General features: G+C 41.8%; 1 protein-coding gene across 2 annotated transcripts in view; it reads left to right on the forward strand.

The window, feature by feature from the left end:
- Positions 1 to 20,367, forward strand: part of SHB (SH2 domain containing adaptor protein B) — an 83,291-nt gene that overhangs the window by 10,344 nt on the left and 52,580 nt on the right. For both annotated transcript variants that reach the window (XM_056325150.1, XM_056325151.1), the window contains exon 2: positions 5,432 to 5,549. In XM_056325150.1, coding sequence (XP_056181125.1) covers positions 5,432 to 5,549 — 118 coding nt within the window. The remainder of the gene's footprint in view (positions 1 to 5,431; positions 5,550 to 20,367) is intronic.

The raw sequence follows: 20,367 nt of genomic DNA on the forward strand, positions 1-20,367 counted from the left end.
CTATTATTTGATCTACATGACGGAAAATAGTATCATGTGCCTATTGGGTGCCATAGGATGGGCTTGTGTAGAACGGGATTCAGTATTTGTAGGAGCTCACAGTCCACTCTGATAATCTTGCATTCTGTTAAGAGATAAGCCACAGGTCTTTAACAATAGCTCTGACAAATGCAGGCAATTGAGACTTGACTTTGGAATCTGAATGGCTGTCTGAGGCCTTCTGGGGATTCCCTGATAGCTATGATTCATTTTGACAGGAAGAACAAAGTGAAAGGTGGCTGGATTTGGCAGAAAGGAGAGGCAAAGTAACTCTGTCCTGCTCCGAAGGTCAGACCCTGTGTGTAAATGCCCTTTCTAGCCTGCAGCTGCACAACCTCAGCACGTTGCCACTCCTCTGATTGTGTCTAAGGCAGACATGGCTGGTAGAGCATTAGATACAGTGTTGCCTGGTGAATTGAGACTTCAGGGGGGGATGCACTGGTAGACAATGGATGGCATCCATTCCCTTCTCCTTCCTGTCCTCTGTTTGTCAGTCACTAACATGAAAGACCAATTTGGAGGCCAGTTGAACAAGTTTAGCCATTTGTCTTGGGAAGTGTACTTAACCCAAGATGTGGGAGGGGCACTGCATGCAGGCCCTAACCTAGCATCTTCTGGGCTGGCCTTGGCCTCTGGGCCACAGAAGACAAAGGGTTGATAGAGACCAGTTTGCTGGACAGTGTCTGAAAGGTGGTTGCTGGGAGAAAAAACCACAACACAGACATGCCTGTCTGGCACCAAAGAGCCCTGCTAAACATGGAGGCGCTTTCATTACCACACAGAAGGCCTATTCCTGCATGCCCATGGGGGAGAGGTGACAGCATGGTACTCTTACATCAGATCTTTCCCACGTGTCATGGAGGTGACTAAGATCATGATCTAAAGAGCCCCACTGCACATGCAAGGGATGTATCTGGGATACTCATAGGCTTGTGAGTAGAACTTGCGTGTAACATTGGCAAGCTTATGCTTTGGGACGATGGCATGAGGGGGTATGAGGACAATATATTCATACCTTCTGGCATGAAGCAAATCTTTTGTTTATTATGTGTGTACCATGACTAGAAAACTCCTGTACTCAGAACCTTGTAATTCATCAAAAGACTTTCTGTATTTTGTCTCACCTACTGCATATAGGCTTGGAAGATGACCTTGCCAATGTAAAAGTAATTTCTGGGGAGATAACACAAAGAGTTGCAGAGTAGAAATGCTTTTTCTGGCTGAGATCTCCAAGAACAGGAAAAATAATCTTCTATACTGGGATTGTGAAAAGAAGTTTAGACATTTACAGTAGGTATGCTGTAATAGAACTAACAGGCATACTCATTTGAGGTTTTTCAAGCCTTTTTGAATGAAGGCTTCTTTTTGAAGGCTTATTTTTGAAAGAAGTAGAAAACCTTGAGACTTCCTAGAAGTGAGGAACTTACAGCTGTTAGCAAGTATAGAAGAAATAAAATGTTGGCACTGGCCAGCCCCTATAGCTAGGCTGACAATCAATAAATTTTAATATATACGGAAACAGTAACAGTCACATGGGGAGCTGTAAAGCTTCTTTTAATAAGGAAATACAGGAAGTTGAATTAGACTTCTCTTTCTGCCTCCTTAGTGCTGAAAAGTAGGGTTGGGATTTGTTGGGGGGCCTTTGTTTGGGTTTTGTTGGTTTGTTTTGGCTGGGGTTTTTTGGGGGTGGCCATTTGGGGGAGCAGGTTTGGCCAATCTGACAAATTTGATAGGTGACCTGATTAAAAACATCGTTATGGCAAGCTGTATAGAGTCTCATAGTACTTGTGACACTATTACTTGTCTGAAGGGGAGGAATTTACACCCACTGTCCAAGCTAGGGGAGATTTTCACTTCAGGGAGTACTGTAGTGGATGTGTTTCCAGCCTCAGTATGACCTGTTACAGATTTACAGATAGCAAAATGTAATAATAGTAATAATACAGTAATGAATTAATGTGGGGTTTGGCCATTTTAGATTATTTTTTTAAATTTCCATGTTAGCAAGCAGCTTTTACTTTGTTAGACCTCTGAATAACAAGTTAGTTGCTTTAGTCTTTCTGTTCATGTTCAGTACAGTAAGGTCTTGAATATGTTACTATCATGATTAAAGCTAACCAGTATTAATTTTTGTCATTTAACAGCTTTTTGTATGTATCAATTTCCTCATAGTGTATTTTTTGCGAATAAAGAAGAAATATCTAATAACTGTTACTGCTGTTTTATGGTTTAGTATGGTTACACTAAGAATTGGCACATGTTATTTGTCAACGTTTGTAATAGGAGAGCAGCACAGAGCCCATACTACCATCCAGCAGCTTTTGACAGGATTTCATCAGAAGGCTAAATGGATGGCATGTCAACTATAGCACTTCTGGAGATAAACTTGTCTTTTGACTAGGAGAAATTACTGCTGAATAAGTGGTTGCAGTTTAAGTGGGTGCAGCTGCTGTCACTTGCCTTGCTGCTTGTGCATATGTCATGAGTGAGGGGACTTCTTTTCCATTGGATTAACTGGTTTTTGCAATAATATGGCAGTAATTTCAGATACTAAGTGAAAGAAAAAATTGTTTTTTCCTCCCTCTTATTATTCATGTCATTCTGGTGGTTTCCGGTCAAACAGAAAATTTTGATTGCTTCAAACTTTGAGTGGAGGAAAACATGATAAATGTATATGATAAATTTATAATTGAAACATCAATCTCAGATACTTTGGTATCCCACCTGTTAACCTGTGACTATAAGACGGCTAAATCTTGCTCTGACACGTCTGTGTTTTCGGTGATAACAAATATATGTTCTAAGATGTCCTTTCTTAGGGATGTGCTTATGACTGTTGCAAGCTTATGCCAAGGAATGTGGTGGTGGCTTTCTGGTTAACTAGTTTGTTTTGTTTTGGGTTTTTTTTGGTAAGCAAAATACAAATCTGTATAAAATTCAGTGTGGTAGTGTTGCAGGGCCTGAGCAGTGACTCTGAAGTGTGTTAGATGTTTTATACTCTAATCTTAAAGATCTCTGCCTTTTTCTAATACAGTGTTACTCCATGGCATTTGTGCAGGTGTTTAATCTGGAAATGAAAGAATCATAGAATGGTTTGAATTTAAAGGACCTTAAAGATCATCTGTTTCCAACCCCCTGCCATGGGCAGGAACAGCTTCCACTAGACCAGGTTGCTCAAAGCCACACGCAGCCTGGCCTCCAACACTCCCAGAGATGGGGCACCCACAACTTCACCGGGCAACCTGTGTCTCAACACCCTCACAGTAAAGAATTTCTCCCTAATATCTAATCTAAATCTACCCTCTTTCAGTGCAAAGCCATTACCCTTTGTCCTATTGTTATATGCCCTTGTAAAAGTCCCTCTCCAGCTTTCTTGTGGACCCCCTTTAGGCACTGGGGGTACTGCTACAAGGTCTCCCTGGAGCCTTCCCTTCTCCAGGCTGAACAACTCCTGTCTTCATAGGAGAGATGCTGCAGCCCTCTGATCACCTCTGTGGCCCTCCTCTGGACTTGCTCCAATGGGTCCGTGTCCTTCTCATGTTGGGGCCTCCAGAGCTGAACGCAGTACTCCAGGTGGGGTCTTAGGAGAGCCGAGTAGAGGGGACAGAATCACCTCCTTCAACCTGCTGGTCATACTTGGTTTTATATAGCCCAGGATATGGCTGGCTTCTGGGCTGCAAGCATTTGTTGTTGCACCATGCTGAGCTTTTCTCCACCAGCGCCCCCGAGCCTTTCTTCCCAGGGCTGCTTTCAATCCATTCTCCACCCCGCCTGTACTGATACCGGGGGTTACCCCGATACAGGTGCAGGACCTTGCACTTGGCCTTGTTGAGGAACTTTGTGGGGTTTGCATGGGCTCGCCTCTCAAGCCTATCAACATCCCTCTGGATGATGTCCCTTCCCTCCAGTGTGTCAACTGCACCACTCAGCTTGGTGTTGTCAGCAAACTTGCTGACGGTGCACTCAATCCCACTGTCCATGTCATTGACAAAGACATTGAACAGCACAAGTCCCAGTATGGACCCCTGAGGAATGCCGCTCATCCTTGTGTGTCCTGTTTTTTGCTCTGTCTGGTGGGGTATTCTGACAGCAGGCGACAGAAGCAGGTGCAGATGCAGTCTAATAGCTGACAACATATTCCTGGCTCTTTGTTGAAAAGATTGAAGCTGTTGGAATAGCAGTCTGCTGTCAGTGGTACTGGTGCTGGTCTTAAAAATGTAAATAACTGGTGGGACAGAGTCTTGATTGAAAAATCTCCCTTAAAGGGAATAGGCCTTCAGGGCAGAACCCTTTAGGCTTGCCCTGCTTTGAGTGAGGGGTTGGACAGGGTGATCTCCTGTGGTCCTTTCCCCCCTGATTTATTTTATTTTCCTGTGGGGATTCTGCTGCTGGTGCCTGCCTCTTCTTTCTCTACTTCAGGTTCTTTTGCCTGTCCTACATCACATCTGTGCTCTGCAGTAATTATCCTGTGAGGACTTTTTCGTTTGCCCTGGTCCCCTTGTCAGCTTCTAGAAACCAGGATTAACTCTACCCCTCCAATAACAGGGAGAAATTATTCCTGTTATTTTAATGAGCTGATTAAAAAGCCTATATAAGCAGCAGGGTTTACACAGCATAGAATGATTTTGCCAGGATCCAGGAAATGTGGTAACGTAGGGTAAGAAGAGACGTTTTATAACTTTCAGGTATTTCTGATCTCATGATGGATGAAGGAAACTTGTTCTTCTGACATAATTTCTTTTTGCTGCCTTTTGTCTTGGTTCACAAAATACAGGGCAAATATAATCTCTCTTCAAGAGAAAGAATGGCACAAATGGGTCAAGGAACTAAGTTTAAACAAGAAACTTGTTTTGTTTCTTGTTTCTTTTCAGCTCGGAACTAAAATTGCAAAGCTGCTTATTGGTGCAGTGAAAAGAGTAGCCTTTGAGTATTTCTTTGAAAAAAATATAATACTTTCAGTTGTGGCTGATACACCTAAAAAGCAGAGGCACTGAAGTAAGTGTAAGTGAAAGTGTGCTTTTTTTTGCTGAATATTAGCAAACTTCTCTGATAAGAATTGCAATGGATTGCATGTGCTGACTGATTGGATCTTTCTAATTTGTCCATCCCAATTATTGCATATCTTGTGCTAGTCAGAAATCTTTTCACTTAGAGTTTGCCTTTTTGAGGTTTCTGGTATGATCGGGAGCACACTTCTGTTTCAGCAACATTTACTAACTGGTTTGTGGCAATTGTGTATTTGTCCTCTGAACTCAAACTGCACTGTGAAGATGGCATAGGATGCAGCTGTGTGAAACTGTTTTGGGTATTTTTTAGCTGATAAGTTGTTACTACCTTCTGGTTTGCACAACAGACTAGAAATTCTAGTAACAGTTACTTTCCTGTCTTTCAGGTATTAATAGCTGATGACTACTCAGATCCATTTGATGCCAAAAGTGAATTGAACAGAATGGGAAAAGGGGAGAACACTGGCTATATGGAACCATATGAAGCTCAGAGAATAATGACTGGTAAGAAAAGACAGGTACACATGTGAGCTTTCATTGCATAGCAGTTCACATGGATATTACAGCAGCTATGAAAGAAAAATGTCCTTTGGCATGCAAAACCATGTTTCTGAAGATGCTTAGGTAGTCAACAGTAAATGCTGTGGAGAATTTTCATGTGCCTGCACATGCCTTGATATCTAAAAATGCTGCTCTGGACCTCACTATTGAATATAGATTGTATGGTCATGTGGGTGAAAATGTGAGCAGTGGGTGTTGGAGTGTGTATTGCTCAGCTTGGCAATGTCAAGGCTGTCGTCTACGTAAGTAGAATGGATGGCCAAAGCATGACATCGTGTTAGTTCACTGAACAACAGTTGATCAATTTACTTATGGCTTTTTTACCTCAATCAGATTCAGACTTCTTGGTCTTCCCTCTGTTGGAGAAGGGCTGCAAAGCTACATCTTTGTGTAGCTTCCTTCCTTCCTTTCTTCCTTCCTCATTTCTTACGGTTTTTGTACCAATGGTCAAAATGAGATACTTCAGGATGTCCATGAGCCTTTAACTGCTATTCTTGGTAGTGTCTGTCATTTTCTGTCATGCAGGGAGGTGGTTAACAGTGGCATTGTTGTAGGAGTTTGGACTGTTTGAAACCCTTGTCCTGACACTATGCGACTGTATTGTCCATGTCGTTTCATCATATTATCTGCTTTCATTTACTACTTGTTGGCTGTGCAGTCTGTAAACTTTCCTGGGGCATGGGGCCATATGTTTTTAATTCATGATGGTTTGACTCAGTCAACACACATCTTTGTGCAGATCAGCTGTGTATTTCTTGGATTTGTACAGCAGGTCCTCTTTTTCTCATTATGAGATAAAAGTCACTCTTGTGCCCAGTTAAGCTGATTGTATGCTTTCCTTTTCTATTGGCAGCTCCTGTTTTGGGCCCTCAGGAAAGATTAATCAGTGGGGGAAGATGAGGCTGTTGGATGCAAAGATCCTTTTTTCATGCAAGTGTTCCTATTTTTCTTTTCTTAAATAGCATTTCTGAAGAGAGACACAGGAAATGACATGTAGACTACATTGTTTGGAAGTTTTCAGTATCTTGTAGGGGGGGCTGGAAGCTTTTATTTCTCATTGGTGTAAATCTATTCCTTCTAGTTGAGTAATTTCTCAGAAAAACAAATTAGTCCCAGTATGTTCTTACTCTTTATACATCAGTGATGAGAGTTTCTAGTTTTAACTATTAAGTTAACAGTGCTTTGATTTCTTTCTGTGTTTAGAACAGTAGCTTATTCTATGTCCTTTTCCAGATTAGCCATAATAAATGAGATCATTTAGTGTTCAATATGGGATGGCTTAGCTAAAGTAAGAGACAGTGAATTTGTGTACCCTTGCAACTGCAAGACACCCTTTTGACAAACTGGTGTTTGGTGCAGCTGATAAGCTGTTATAACAACATACAGAGCAGACATAAAGCAAATATGAGGAGCTTTCAAAGATGCTAAAGGCACTTTTGGAAATGAGGTTTAATTGGGTGTAACGATATAGCAATTTTTCTGACTATGCATTTGATTGAGCCAATAGAATATGTTTGATAACTCCCTGAAGATATTTATTGTTTTGAGATGGGGATATTTGGTTTCCAGTCATCTTATCCTGATGCCGGTAGAAACTGAGAAGGTCTTCCCATAACCTTCAGTGAGGTCAGATTATATTCCACTATGTTCAAGCATGTGGTTTTATGTTTGAGTTTTTTATTGCACAAATGTTGCTTTTGCATTTTAATTGGCAGATGAAAATCCAAAGGCATCTTTTTGGAGAGTTTTTAAAGATTCAGTTTATGTCACCCAAGTGACATATTTCTATTATGTACCTAATACTATTTAGAAGACTTTTAGACTGCAGATTTGTTGGCCTCAAAATGTTTACTGCTTTGTTTGTTTGTTTTAGCTGTGCTGTTTGATGAACAGAATCACAGAATGGTCAGGGTTAGAAGAGACCTCTAGAGATCATCTAGTCCAACACCCACCTAAAGCAGGTTCACCAAGAACAGGTTGCACAGAGTCAAGTCCACGCAGGTTTTGAATGTCTCCAGAGAAGGAGACTTTACAACCCCTCTGGGCAGCTTGTTCCAATGCTCTGTCACCCTTGAGGTAAAGAAGTCCATGCTCGTATTTAGAAGGAACTTTCTGTGTTGCATTTTGTGCCCGTTGCCCCTTGTCCTGTCGCTGGGCACCACTGAAAAGATCCTGGCCCCATCCTCTTGACAATCACCCTTAAGATATATGTAGATATTGATAAGATCCCCTCTTGATCTTCTCCAGGCTAAACAGGCCCAGCTCTCTCACCCTTTTCTCATTAGGGAGATGCTTCAGTCCCCTCGTCATCTTCACAGCCCTCTGCTGGACCCTCCCCAGTAGTTCCCTGTCTCTCTTGAACTGGGGAGCCCAGAGCTGGACACAGCACTCCAGATGTGGCCTCACCAGGGCAGAGTAGAGGGGGAGAATAACCTCTGTTGACCTGCTGCCCACACTGTAATGCACTCCAGGATCCCATTGGCCTTCCTGACCACAAGGGCACACTGCTGGCCCATGGGCAGCTTGCTGTCCACCGGGACTCGCAGGTCCTTCTCTGCAGAGCTGCCTTCCAGGTCAGCCCCCAGCCTGTACTGGTGCATGGGGTTTTTCCTCTTTAGGTGCAGGACCTTACACTTGCCTTTATTGAACTTCATTAGGTTCCACCCTGGCCTGTCCAGGTCTCACTGAATGGCAGTGCAGACTTCTGGCACATCAGCCACTCCTAGTTTTGTATCATCAGCAAACTTGTTGAGGGTACACTCTGTCCCTTCATCCAGTTCATTGATGAGTAAGTTGAACAAGACTGGACCGAGTACTGACCCCTGAGGAATACCACCAGCTACAGGCCTCCAACTAGATTCTACATTGTCGATCACAACCCTCTGAGCTCTGCTATTCAGTCAGTTCTCAACCCACCTCACTCTCTGCTCATCTAGTCCACAGTTCCTGAGTTTATGTATGAGGATGTTACGGGAGACTGTGTCAAAAAGAATGTTATATGGCTATCTGTTTAGTCTAACTAATCTGGTGAAGTTCTCCTGACTGTATTTAGCACAGGTTAATCAGAGAGAGGGGGAATCTGCATAGTCCAGCAGAATGCACTTCAGGAGAGACAGAAAACAAACAGCTTTTTATTATTTACTCCTTGTTTACCCTAACTCTTGATCAACTGTGGAAACCAGGTGGAAAGTGGAAGGGTTAGTTTGAAATAGGAGTCTAAACTTTCTGTTCTTGCTGCATGCTCCTTGACATAGTAGAAGATGAGGCAAAAGCAAATGTCCATGTAATATAATTTGAGAAGGTAAGCATACACCTGAATAGAAATTTATGATACCTGAAATAACTAATACATTCATCCAAAACTTACTATTCCTCCCTGAAAGCTCTGTGGGCTCACAGTTGTGATGCAGTTGGTTCTCAGCTGATGTTTAATTAAAAAAACAACCAAACAAAAAACCTTGAAGCTGATGATTTCAATAAATTATTGACTAGTCTGTCTGATTCCATGCTGTCTGTAGTTAGAATTGGGTTTAATCAGGCTTGGAAGTTTCTCCTGCTGATAGTGTCTCCAAAAAATACTGTCTTCCCAGATTTGTGGTTATGTTGAGTGAAGGAAAACAACATTTATGCCAATGTTTGGAAAGGCTTTTTGAGGAAAGGCTTCAGCTGAGGCTAGGGTAGAGCATGTTGAGAAGAAATGCATGTTTATAAATTGTCATCCCCTGACAGCCAAACATATCTGCTGACCTGTGCTCCTATTCATAAGTGTCTCTCCTGGATTCAGGAAATCCATGGCAGAGGTTCAGAGAAAATCCCTGGGAATACAGTTTCTGGTGTGCTGTAACTCACAGCTTGGCTGGCTGTAACTCACAGCCACAGGAACAGTGTTGCATATTTGCCTCATCCCCAACTTGTTTGGGGGTTGAATGTCCTAGTGCATGTTTGGTGTAAGAAGGAATTTCTCTGTGATCTTAGTATCTGATACACTGTATCCTGGACTGCACATGGAGTGAGATCCTGGCCTGGCTGCTGTTGTGCTTGCAGGCATGCATGAAAACAAGTAGAGATGGCTAAGAAGGTGCTGATTTCTAAGGGTCCTGAGAAGCAGGTGGACCAGAGAGAAAGAAGTAATCGGCTAAGAAGATATTGTCATGGCTCATACTGCCTGGATAACTATATACTAGCATGAAATAAATGAGGAAGGACTGGAGGCAAAGAGAGGAGTAAAGAAGAAACAATGCAAGATAACATTATTGTGGCTGGGGTTCTTGTAAAGCTGCAACCCCATGTGCTTAGTTACATCTGGGCTGTCTAGGAGCTGAAAGGACTCTGTTCTTTCTTGGAACAGCAGTATAAATCGCATCGCTCCCTTGCAAGGGCTAGATTGTATATCCAAATGTGTTGTAAATATGGTGTTTCCACTACTTTCTTATTCAAGCTTCCAATTCTTATTTTTCCCCATGTGTCAGTCCCTAGCTGCTGAGTAACATGCGGCCTGTCACAGGAACAGACCTGTGCTGCCTTACCAAGCCTGTAACCAAGCATCATTGCTTGGATCAGGTGTAGGAGGTACTTCGTGCTTGAGGGAGTTTCCCAAAGGACCAGTGGCTGGAGATGCTGCATTTAAACAGAAGTGAATGGTTGAGATACTATCAGGCCACAGTGGTGGTGCCTCTAACATCCACGCTGTTCTGTCATCCATTCTTCTCAGGGAATGCTAGAGAAAAGGAAGTTAGGTACTCCCTGAGTACTTACTCCTAGCAGCCTGCACTGGATGCCAAATACTGGAGAGGGTTTTGTTTGTTTTCTGTGGTAATCCCTTACCTGAGAGGAGGAAATGTGCCCTCAGTACATGGATATGGCTATGCCAGGGAAAAATGTGATTTTATTTTTTTTTCCTTTTAAAATCCTCTCAATGTTGTAAGGCCCCATCCCAGCCATACCCTGTGACCTGGAAGGGATAGAGCCTTTCTATTTTCTCCTGACAACTGTGTGTGTTGACACAGCTCTTCCAGGTATCTCTGCCTTTCAGAAGGAATTAAGTCAAGTCCTCGCACTGCATGAAAAATTTACAATCAAACGCCAAATCAAGGCAGTCTATACCACAGCCATATGCATGCTGGATGTGCATCTAAAACTCAGCTTTGGAGGAGGATCCAATTTTTGGATCATCACTCAGAGGCCGCCAGCCAAGTTGTTGCACAAAGAACTGTATCCTTTTAAGGTATGATAAAGAATACTGGCTACAAGAATGAAATAACAGACTGCATCTGTTGCCTTTCTTAACTTGCTGCTTGGCTTTGAAAAGAGCCCCTTACTTCCAACTCATAATTTTTGGAGTACATGATACCTAGCATGATATATGCTATAATATAAAAATCAGCTTACTTGAACACAGTAAAATTAAGGTCAGGTCAAATTTCAAACTGGTTTGGAACCACATTATCAAAAATGGGGGTGGTGAGAGGGGAAGTAAAAAGCATTATCTGAAGGGCATGCTACTTTGTGGGATATGTGTTGGCAAAAACAATTCAGCCTTTTCCAGATCAGGAGTTGTATTTTCTGTGCTCTAGAATGAGTAGTGAAGGACAGTTGGGGCAGGCTAGGCCCTTGAGTTAGGACTATGGTTTGAAAGTAGAGGTAAGCATACAGTACATCAAAGTCTTAGAGTTCTCAAAGTTCCTTGAGGCCTAGAAGTGCCTCAGGTCTGTGTCCTGCCTGGAAGTTTGAATGTACACCATGCTTTTCCTTTGCTTTTTTAGGTATCACTTAACACTGTGCCAGGGACATCAGCCCCTGCATGGGGTTCTGGCCTCTGTGTCATGCATCTGTCTCAAGGATACGGTAGACAGGGGGAAGCCCTTCTTCTTGTATTTCAGAATTCTGTAGACCTCGAATGGGTAACATTTCTGAAAACAGTTACTTTCCCTGAGATGTAACATGCTGTGGTATTCCTCATGGAGCAAATGCTGTGTTGTGAACAGATTTCAGAAAGCTGTTATAGCACTATTGATAAAATACACACCATATCTCTCTTCCATTTGGCATAACTTTAGAAGCTGCCCAGGGTATTAAAAATGTCTCCTTCCAGACAGTCAAAGGCAGGTGTTTGAGGAAGCAGGAATTCAGTTGTGTTATTGATCCATTTCTCACAGGAGACTAGTCACACAGTTGTCCTGGAAACTGGCCATGTTAGCTTTTATAGGTGGGATGTGCTGACCCACAGTATCAAGGGAAATGCTCAGTGTACATGCAGTCAGTCCCAAATCAACATGGCAGCGTGCTGCCGGTACTACTTGAGGGCTGCAATATCCAAGTAAATTACTAGAGGGTTTCTGGCCATAAATGGAAAGCTGAATTCAAGTCTCCTGGATGTAGTTAAATCTGAAAAGAACATGTCCTTCCCCATACAAGCCTAGTCTGTGTGGGGCAGGCCGAACAGATGAGCTCATGTGCATGCTCCAGGCGTGGGTGACTGGTACAGAAGTTTCTGGGTGCTGGACCTAAGGAGCTGGAAATTATTTCTGGGGATGCTATAGAGAATTTGGATCATGGCATAGAGATACCTGTTGTCTTGCCTGTGGTGTTAAATGCGTTCATCAACCTGGGTGATGGCACAACTGCATTATCAGTAAAGGTGAACATAAACTAAGGGAAGTGCTTGTTGTGGCAGAGCTGAACCTTCATTCAGAGGGGCCTTAACAAATGCAAGTATTCTGCCAACAGGAGCTTTTTTGAGGTTAAATAAGGGCGATAATAGAGAGAATTCCAAAGAAAAATTCATAGCTTTGTTCACAGGCTTACAACATTAACATTCTCCTTCCTTTCTTCTTTTTTCATGTATTTATCATCCTGTCTCTATATACATCATCCTGGCAGTGAAGTAGAACAGCAGTGAGCAAGTTTAATTGCCTTACACCTAGGGGTTTGGTGCTTTACCTCCCCGTGGATGCGGAAAACTGAGCCTTCTCTCTAAATTCAGGCAGTGTGAGAAGAGCAAATACTTTCAAATGCCTTCAGTGTATGAAGGCATTTCTGCTTCTTCCTAGGGACTGCAGTAAGAGTCTGTGCTTGAATCAGAATGGGATCACCAATGTATGATAGGCAGCCTAGCAAAAGCAGTGCACCTGCCTTAGCTGGAGCTCCCCACGGACATGCTGGGAGCAGTAGCTCTGTCTTGCCGCAAGCTATCACAGAAATGCTGGGAGTGCGGGGAAAACAGCATTCCCATGAACCTGCACCTACTTGAAAAGGTCTTGACTGTCAGTTTCCCTTGTAACTGGAGAGGCCTTTTTTTGTTCAGACATGTAACTTAATCTGAATAGTCACTACAGCACATTGGTAGTGAGTCAGTTCTTGTAAAATCCTTTACCAGGGCCTCTGGCATGTTGCTTGTTGGTGCCGAGTTTACCACTGCAAATAGTGTAAAATGAGTAACGATAAAATTCCTTTGATAAATATTAGGCCACATAGATTATCACATATAACATGGGATCTTTAGGAAGAATGTTTCTGGCCTAGTGAAGTTCACTGAGCCTAGAAAGACAGTCTATGATCTTTAAACACTGTAGTGGCTTTGTTTAAAACTTGTTATCTGGTTGTATTTGAACATGGCAAACAGCTGTAGCCAACAGGGAAGAAACCGTGTGCCCACTAAGCTGGCATAGTTTTCAAAAGTCTTAAGCTTGTTCTCTTGTTCCTACATTTTTGTGTGCTCCAATTCTAGGTTCCATTTGAGGATCTAACACTAGCTACCCATTTTCTAATCAGCTGAAAATGAAAATATCCATCATCAATCCAGCTTCTGTGGTACTGAGAACAAAAACTCTTATGTTCATTTTTCTGTTGCCATATAGCGAGAATAAGACTACATGCTGGTCATTCTAGCAGAACAAATTTTAAGGGTGGGGTTTCTTTTTCTTAAAAAAAAGTAGGGAAAAGTGCAAGGCACCTCTTCACTCTTGGAATTTGATGTGTCTGTGCTCTCATCATTTGCAATGTGGAAAAGCCACTAGGTGAGATCTGAAGAAGTTCAATAGCACACAGAAGTAAGCTTGTGACTGGTAACAAGATGGTTTTATTTGTGTGTTGGGAGTTTTCTAAAGGGGGCTGCACTGGAAATCTTGGGGAGCTTTTCCTAGAGTTCAATAAGAAGGTGGTGTCTGATGTGTCCTTGGCATACCCATCATGTGGAGCACAGTGCTACTGTTACTGCATACGTTTATAGAGCTTGGCCCTCACCTGCTGCAAGCCTGATTGTAATGCAGAGTTCTGTGCAGCCCAGTAGAAGTATGAAGATACGTTCTGAACAGCTGTGCTCCTTTAAAATATGCTAGATGTAATGTTAGTTAGAAACCTCCTGGGCTGCAGTATCTGTTTCAAGTTGTTTCTTCATTAGAAATTTGGATTTCAATTAGCAATGATTTAAAGGAAAGAAGTGGTCTAAGGACAGTTATAGAAGAGGACAACTTCTTTTGCGTTAGGTCTGATGTGCATGGATTGAGGCGTGTTTGAAATAGTGCTGGATCTGCTTTAACACAAGTCCTTACCTTCTTTCTGAGCAAAGCAATGGATCTTACATGTGCTGCAAAACTATCACTTTAGATCCTTGTCCAGTTGCCTTGATGATCAGTACTCCTCTTTCTGTCTTCATGGAGCACTCCATCAGTGAGTGTGAGGAGATAAAGCCAGAATGTATAGAGTCTTATTTCTCATGTTGGGAGGGACTGGGTGTGCTGTGGTTGCTATATATGGATGTGTAACTGGGGATGGAAAACCAACTGTGCATAAAATAAGTAGCATTTGTCTACATTTAAATCTGTCTCCTCCTCTAAAGTAATTTAAGGCATTGTCTTTAATATTTATTACTATGGTGGTGCTTGCTGCTCTGGATGGTGCATGCCAGCTTACAAATACATGAAAATAAAAGACCTAACTCTTCTTCTCTACTCTGTACAGTACAGCTGGATAATTGTAAAATTAGCCTTTTCCTGAAAAAGTAACTATCCCCCGATCTTGTTCTGGAATAGGAGTTAGAAAGAAAAAGACCCCGTGTCTTGCCACTCAATGCATCAGTTGCATGCACAGATTTTTTCCCTTAGTTTCAGTATACAAACATACTGTCCAGAATGATTTTAAACCAAGAGGGAACTATCTTCTCCCCTCCACCCCCATTTCAACACCCTCATCTTTCTTGTATAGTTTGACGTAGTGTGGAAATTAACTGAATGGTGAATCTTCAATCACAAGCTTGAATATAAATTGAGGGGGTTTTCAGTTTCTTGAAATTTTTTCTCATTAAGACACAACTTATGCCCAAAATAAGGGGAACAAGATGTTCAGAACTTTGGAAAGGTAGGTCAGCATCATAATAGACTGACTAAGTGTGCATGTAGAAGGAACTTAACTTCATTCATGTGATTTACTTGCTCAGCATCAGATGAATCTGGCTATTTTCTTCCACAAAAAGCGAAGTGAAGGAGTGTGTGCTTGGATGATTGGGAAAGAAACCATTGAGCTCAAAGCACTATTAAAATTTTCTTTACAGTTTGGAAGACTCCCTGTGTCATATTTATAAAGAAGCAATAGTTTCAAACCACTTTGATCAAGAGGGTTACTTAGGCAAAGCCTATATGCTTTCCTAATACAAGCAACATCTGTCATGTCCGATGGTGCTTATTCCTTGGTCCTGTATGCAGTTTGAATGCAGTATCACCTTTGGCTTAGAAGATTGTATTTAAGTTTCTCAACATGTTGCTTCAGTTCTGTGTCTGTTTATCCTGCCACTTACTACAGTTCTTCCTTCTACCCCATCCCCCTCAGCCCCAGGCAAGTCTCAAGTTTTGGGGCTTCTTTTCTTAAGAACAGTAATCCTTTTAATATTGAATGTGAACTACCAGTCCTGCAAGACAGGGATACTACTGGTAGCAGTTTGAGGAGCACTGAGGTCTGTGTGGTCCAAGAGGATCTATCATTTTAGAACTGTAGCAGTTGTCTCTTGAGAAATACAAAAAATGTGGCTCTAGAACAAGAAGAATCCAGTGAAGCCTGAATTCACTGGAAATCTTCAGACTACAAAGATGAAAGAGGTTCTTGTTTTCTTATTTCATATCTTGCTGGATTAAGCAACTTGCTGCTGCTCTATTCAAGGTCATTTTAGTCTCCCTCCCCCCAACCCTATTCCCTAGTACCAGGTATTTGAAGATGTCTCATTGTGTTGGCCATCCAGTGGGATAGAAAAGATGAATGTCAGCTTGTTGCAAAGGATTCTTTATGCAGAAGATGCCTGTGCGTGCATGGGGGCCTATAGCAGCAAAGGAAGCTTCTCCCTGTCCTGTACAGTTTTGTGTGAGTTGTGTAAACCCTTAAACTGGATGAAGTAAACTAAAAATGGAATTGTTTTGCATTTCCTCGTGAAAGCAGAGTTCTCTAGACTGTGATTCCTTCTGATTTCATGACTGTTACATCTGTCCTTTCCTTGCCTGGAAAAGGTGAGAGGCAGTAAACATGAACTGAAATGGGGGGCTCCAACTGAATGTAATGAAAACAAATTCCTGTGAGGACAGTCAAATGGTGGAGGTTGCCCAGTCAGATTGTGTAGTCTCCGTCTTTGAAATTTTTTTTGACTGAGGAATCAGAACCTGACTAACCTCGTCTGACCTCATAGCTGACCCTGCTTTGAGGAAGAGAGTGAACAAGATGACTTCCTGAGATCTTGTTTAACTGAACTTATCCTGTGATCCTGCAGCTAATCTGTCGCTGTTCTGTGAAAGTGAGGAATGGCTGTGAGAATCAGGATACCCCAGGCTAGCTTGTAGGAAACCATGTTTGTTTGATCTCAGGCCATTTCCAGCTTTGCCACCATGTCAGTGTGTTCCCAGTATGGATCTTTTTAAATATTATCGCTGGAAAGACCAAATGTGGTTGTGGGGCATAAAGAAGCAACTTGTTGAAACATAGCTTGAGCAGTGCCTCACCCATAACTATCCCAGCTTTCTGAAGGTAACACTGAATGGGGGATATGCATGCTGAAAGCATGTTTTTGCAGCAGAGAGTGTGATTCCTGAGAGCTGTTCACTATCCTTTCTTAGGATGAAGGAGCAGAGGCTGTACAGATGGGCATGCAGGATAGACTGGGTCTGTATGTGCATACCTGGACACTGTTAGCAGGAATTCTGGGTGCTTTCCAGCTGGAAGTGGGATGGAAGTGGAGGTGACTGATGCCACTGCGGTCTGCATGGAAAAGGAAGGGAGAGCTCTAAGCTTACTGTTGGCTGTGACTGTGAGGAGTGTTACTTTATTGGGTGGGGGGACATCAGTGGTACATCTTGCTGACTTTTCAGTTCAGCTCTCTATCTTCGCAAACTGTTCACAGTTCTATTGTTCTTCTGCAACATTGCTCAAAAGCAGAATTGAGAGAATTTCTTACATGAAGAGTCAGCAGCTCAGGAGAGGTGTGGACTGTTGCTGAGGAGATTTACAGGGGTTTGTTAATTGGAGCTGGAACAGTGATGCTAAAAGGAAAAATGAGACTGGCAGCACTTGGGACAAAAAGTGAGACAAAAGCCCCACATTGCATTCATATGCCTTTTCTTCAAAGTTATGCTTTGTTTTCCTCTTCTTTTTCCTGTTGTTCTTTTGCAAAGAGGATTTTAGCCAAAGGAAGTTTTTGAAGCCTGTGTGAAAACATATAACATCAACATTTTCATAATGAAGTTAGTATTAGGATTACAACCCTAGGAATACATATTTCTACCCTTATCTGGATTTATTAAAAAAAAAATAATATCATGTGCTATGGAGTCAGAAGGAATTTGTACCCTTTCTGCAGCTAGCTCTGCTCAGGTCAAAGGTTCTGCTAGGCATCCTTTTTTTTCTTTTTTTCTTTTTTTTTAACTAGTGAAGATTTTTTTTCTCAGAATTACTTTCTCAATCATTTCTTTATATTATATTCTCTCTTGTTGCAATCACTTTGGTTTTTTTCTCTATACTGTACAGAAAAGTAAGCTCGAAGACAATGGTACAGGAAGTATTAGTTAAGCATGTGATGATGTAAACATGATACTTCTCGGAAGGAACAAGATACCCTTTCAGTTGTGATATTTTGTCATCTTTGTTGTGCTTAGCTTGCTGCTTTTGCACCCTTTTGCCTGCTGGTTTTGCATCCGAAATCTGAAAGTCTCTAGTGATAAAACATGAGTGAATCCTTAAATAAATAGAGTCTGTTTCTGACATCAGCTGTAATGTGGTAGCTATAGTTTCTCCTGCATGCTTTTGGTTTTGTAACCCAAACCAGAGGAGGCTTTTCTTACCTGTAGAAGTAAATGAGAGTTGAAGATTCAGCCAGTTCTGTGTCTGCTTGCCACAGAGACTGATCACCGGCCACATCAGTTTACCAACATTTAAATGTGGCTTTACAGCAGTGTCATAAAATTAGCTTAAAATTTCAGTGGGAAGTGGTCAGAAACACTTCTTTCGTGCTATGTGCATTTTGTGTAGGCTGGCAACAATATACAGCTTCTCTGGTTTCTGGCTATGAAGAACTCTGCTTGAAAGTGTTCTTTTGGAGGAGCTCAAATACCTATGCAAACTCAGCTGTTCATTACCATTTTGTTTTTTGAAATAATGAGAGGCTATTGCCTGCGGGAACAGCCTGGGCTTTCTGGATGGGGTCAGGTAAGCCTCATCTGGTTTTGGTGTGTCTTCATGTGATGATGTATGCATTTCTTTCTGGCATCCCTACCCAAGATGTAGGAAACCTGTAGTGTGTTTCTGCTTGCTGCTGGATCATGTCATGCTACTGTGACTGAATTTCTTGAGCAACATCAATATGTGCAAAAAGGATGGAAATACTAAATCTTCATCTGAGCTTGCTCTTGGTTCTGCCTTGTTCAGTTTCATGTGTTGGTGGCTTGAGTGAGAAAGTTTGCATACAGGTTGGTTTTATGAAGCAGGATGTAGGCATGCAAAATTGATGCTGTTGTAGGTCAGACTAGCAATTAGCAACAAACCAGGCAAACTGGAGGGAAGTGAGGCTTGCCTGGAGGAACTCTGGGCTTGCTTTGAGTTCTGTATTCATTTTCTGTGGAGTGGGTAATTCAAAAAGCTATGTAAAGAAGCAGTGGGTTTTATAGCTTTTGTGCTGTTGTAGGTCTTATGGTCTGTCAAACAGTTGCACTTCTCTGAGGTGGGCCGCAAAGCGGAAAAGAGTGATGGCATAGCTGAGCTCTCTTGAGCTTTTCCTAAGCAAGTCTTGCAGCAGCTGTTATGGCTGTAATGCAGCCTGAGGTGGGCTAGAAGGTGTCTGTGCTACTGTCTCGATTGAAATAGAAAGGAAAGAGAGAGACAAAGGAAAAAAAGTGTTATCTTTCAGATATACTATTCCTTTTGTATGTTAAGCTGAGCAACGGTTATTATTGCCCTTTCCTTTGGCTGAGATGCACTGTCACTGAGAAAAATTGGCATCGTGGTAGAATATGGAGCTTATCAATAGCCTCTCCTGATCACTTTTTGTAAAAATCTTTTCTGTATCTTTCTTTAAAAACAAAGAACAAAATAACCAGAAAAAAATGCTGCTTTCAACAATTGTTCTTTGGGTGTGGTTTTGTGCATTGAAAATGTTTCTATGCACATTGGTTAGTTTAGAGATGCATATTGGAAAATAAAAGTGTAACTGGAAAAATTACCAGAAAGTGTTGACTCAGTTGTACACATCAGTCATGGCTAAATGGATTTTTATAATACAAAGTTTTCTGACTTGACCTAATTGGAAAATACCAGATGTTATTCTTCATGATTTTTGATGCTTCTGTTGCAAGAAGGGAAAAAGAGAACTGATTTATGGTGTTTGCATGACTGTGGTTTGCTGTCGTTAACAGTAAGGTCTGTTCTTAATGATGCTCTGCTGAATGCTAACCAGATTTACTTGCTGGTGGTGACATGATAGACTGTAGCATAGCTAAAGACTGTAGACTGTAGAGCATTTTATCAATAGCTGCATGTATTCAAATACAGTTTCACATTCTGTACTATTATACAGAAGTGTTGTCCAAGGGGAAAAGAACAATACTGCATCACTAGCATCACTAACATATCATTCTGTAAGTGAGCTTTCAGCTAAGAATTGACATCTAGTCAGGGTTTGCCTGAGTAGTATAACTAAAGATAAATCTGCAGATAAGTGCAAGGTACTGAATATTAGCAGATGGTCAGCTCAGTATAGAGCATTTGAAGTCTTACAAATGATGGGTTGTTCCTTCTGTTGATCAAGTGCTGAGCTAACTCGAGTAAAGGGATTATAGGGCAAAGGGGATGATTTTCATTTTCCTGGTAATTTGAATGTCCATAACCCTGTCACTTTTTCTGTGCTAGCAAGTTAGCTGTCTTTTTCTGCATGCGAGGCCTTGGATTGTGAAAAACAAAAATCTGTGGCTGGATGTGATGACAACTGAGCAGCTTTCTTGGTCTACTCATGTGGAGGCGGAATTCTAAATTAAACCATTTTGTCTCCAGAGCTGAACAGCAAAAGTAGACCATCTTTAATGTCTACATTAATAATCCTTGCATATAGCAAGTGCATGTGCAGGACTGTGCTCAATTTGAGCTTACTGTATCTCCCATTCTAATATTTGGAGTTGTATCTGAAGGCTTTCATGTCCAACAGATGGTGGTTCTTCTTCATTAGGTGCTTTAGGTACTGATCAGAGTTCCTAGATTGTACCACTAGCTCAACTTGAGTAACAGAACAGAAAGATTGCAACCA

This window comes from Falco biarmicus, chromosome Z (genome assembly GCF_023638135.1).
Source record: "Falco biarmicus isolate bFalBia1 chromosome Z, bFalBia1.pri, whole genome shotgun sequence".
Lineage (NCBI taxonomy): Eukaryota > Metazoa > Chordata > Aves > Falconiformes > Falconidae > Falco > Falco biarmicus.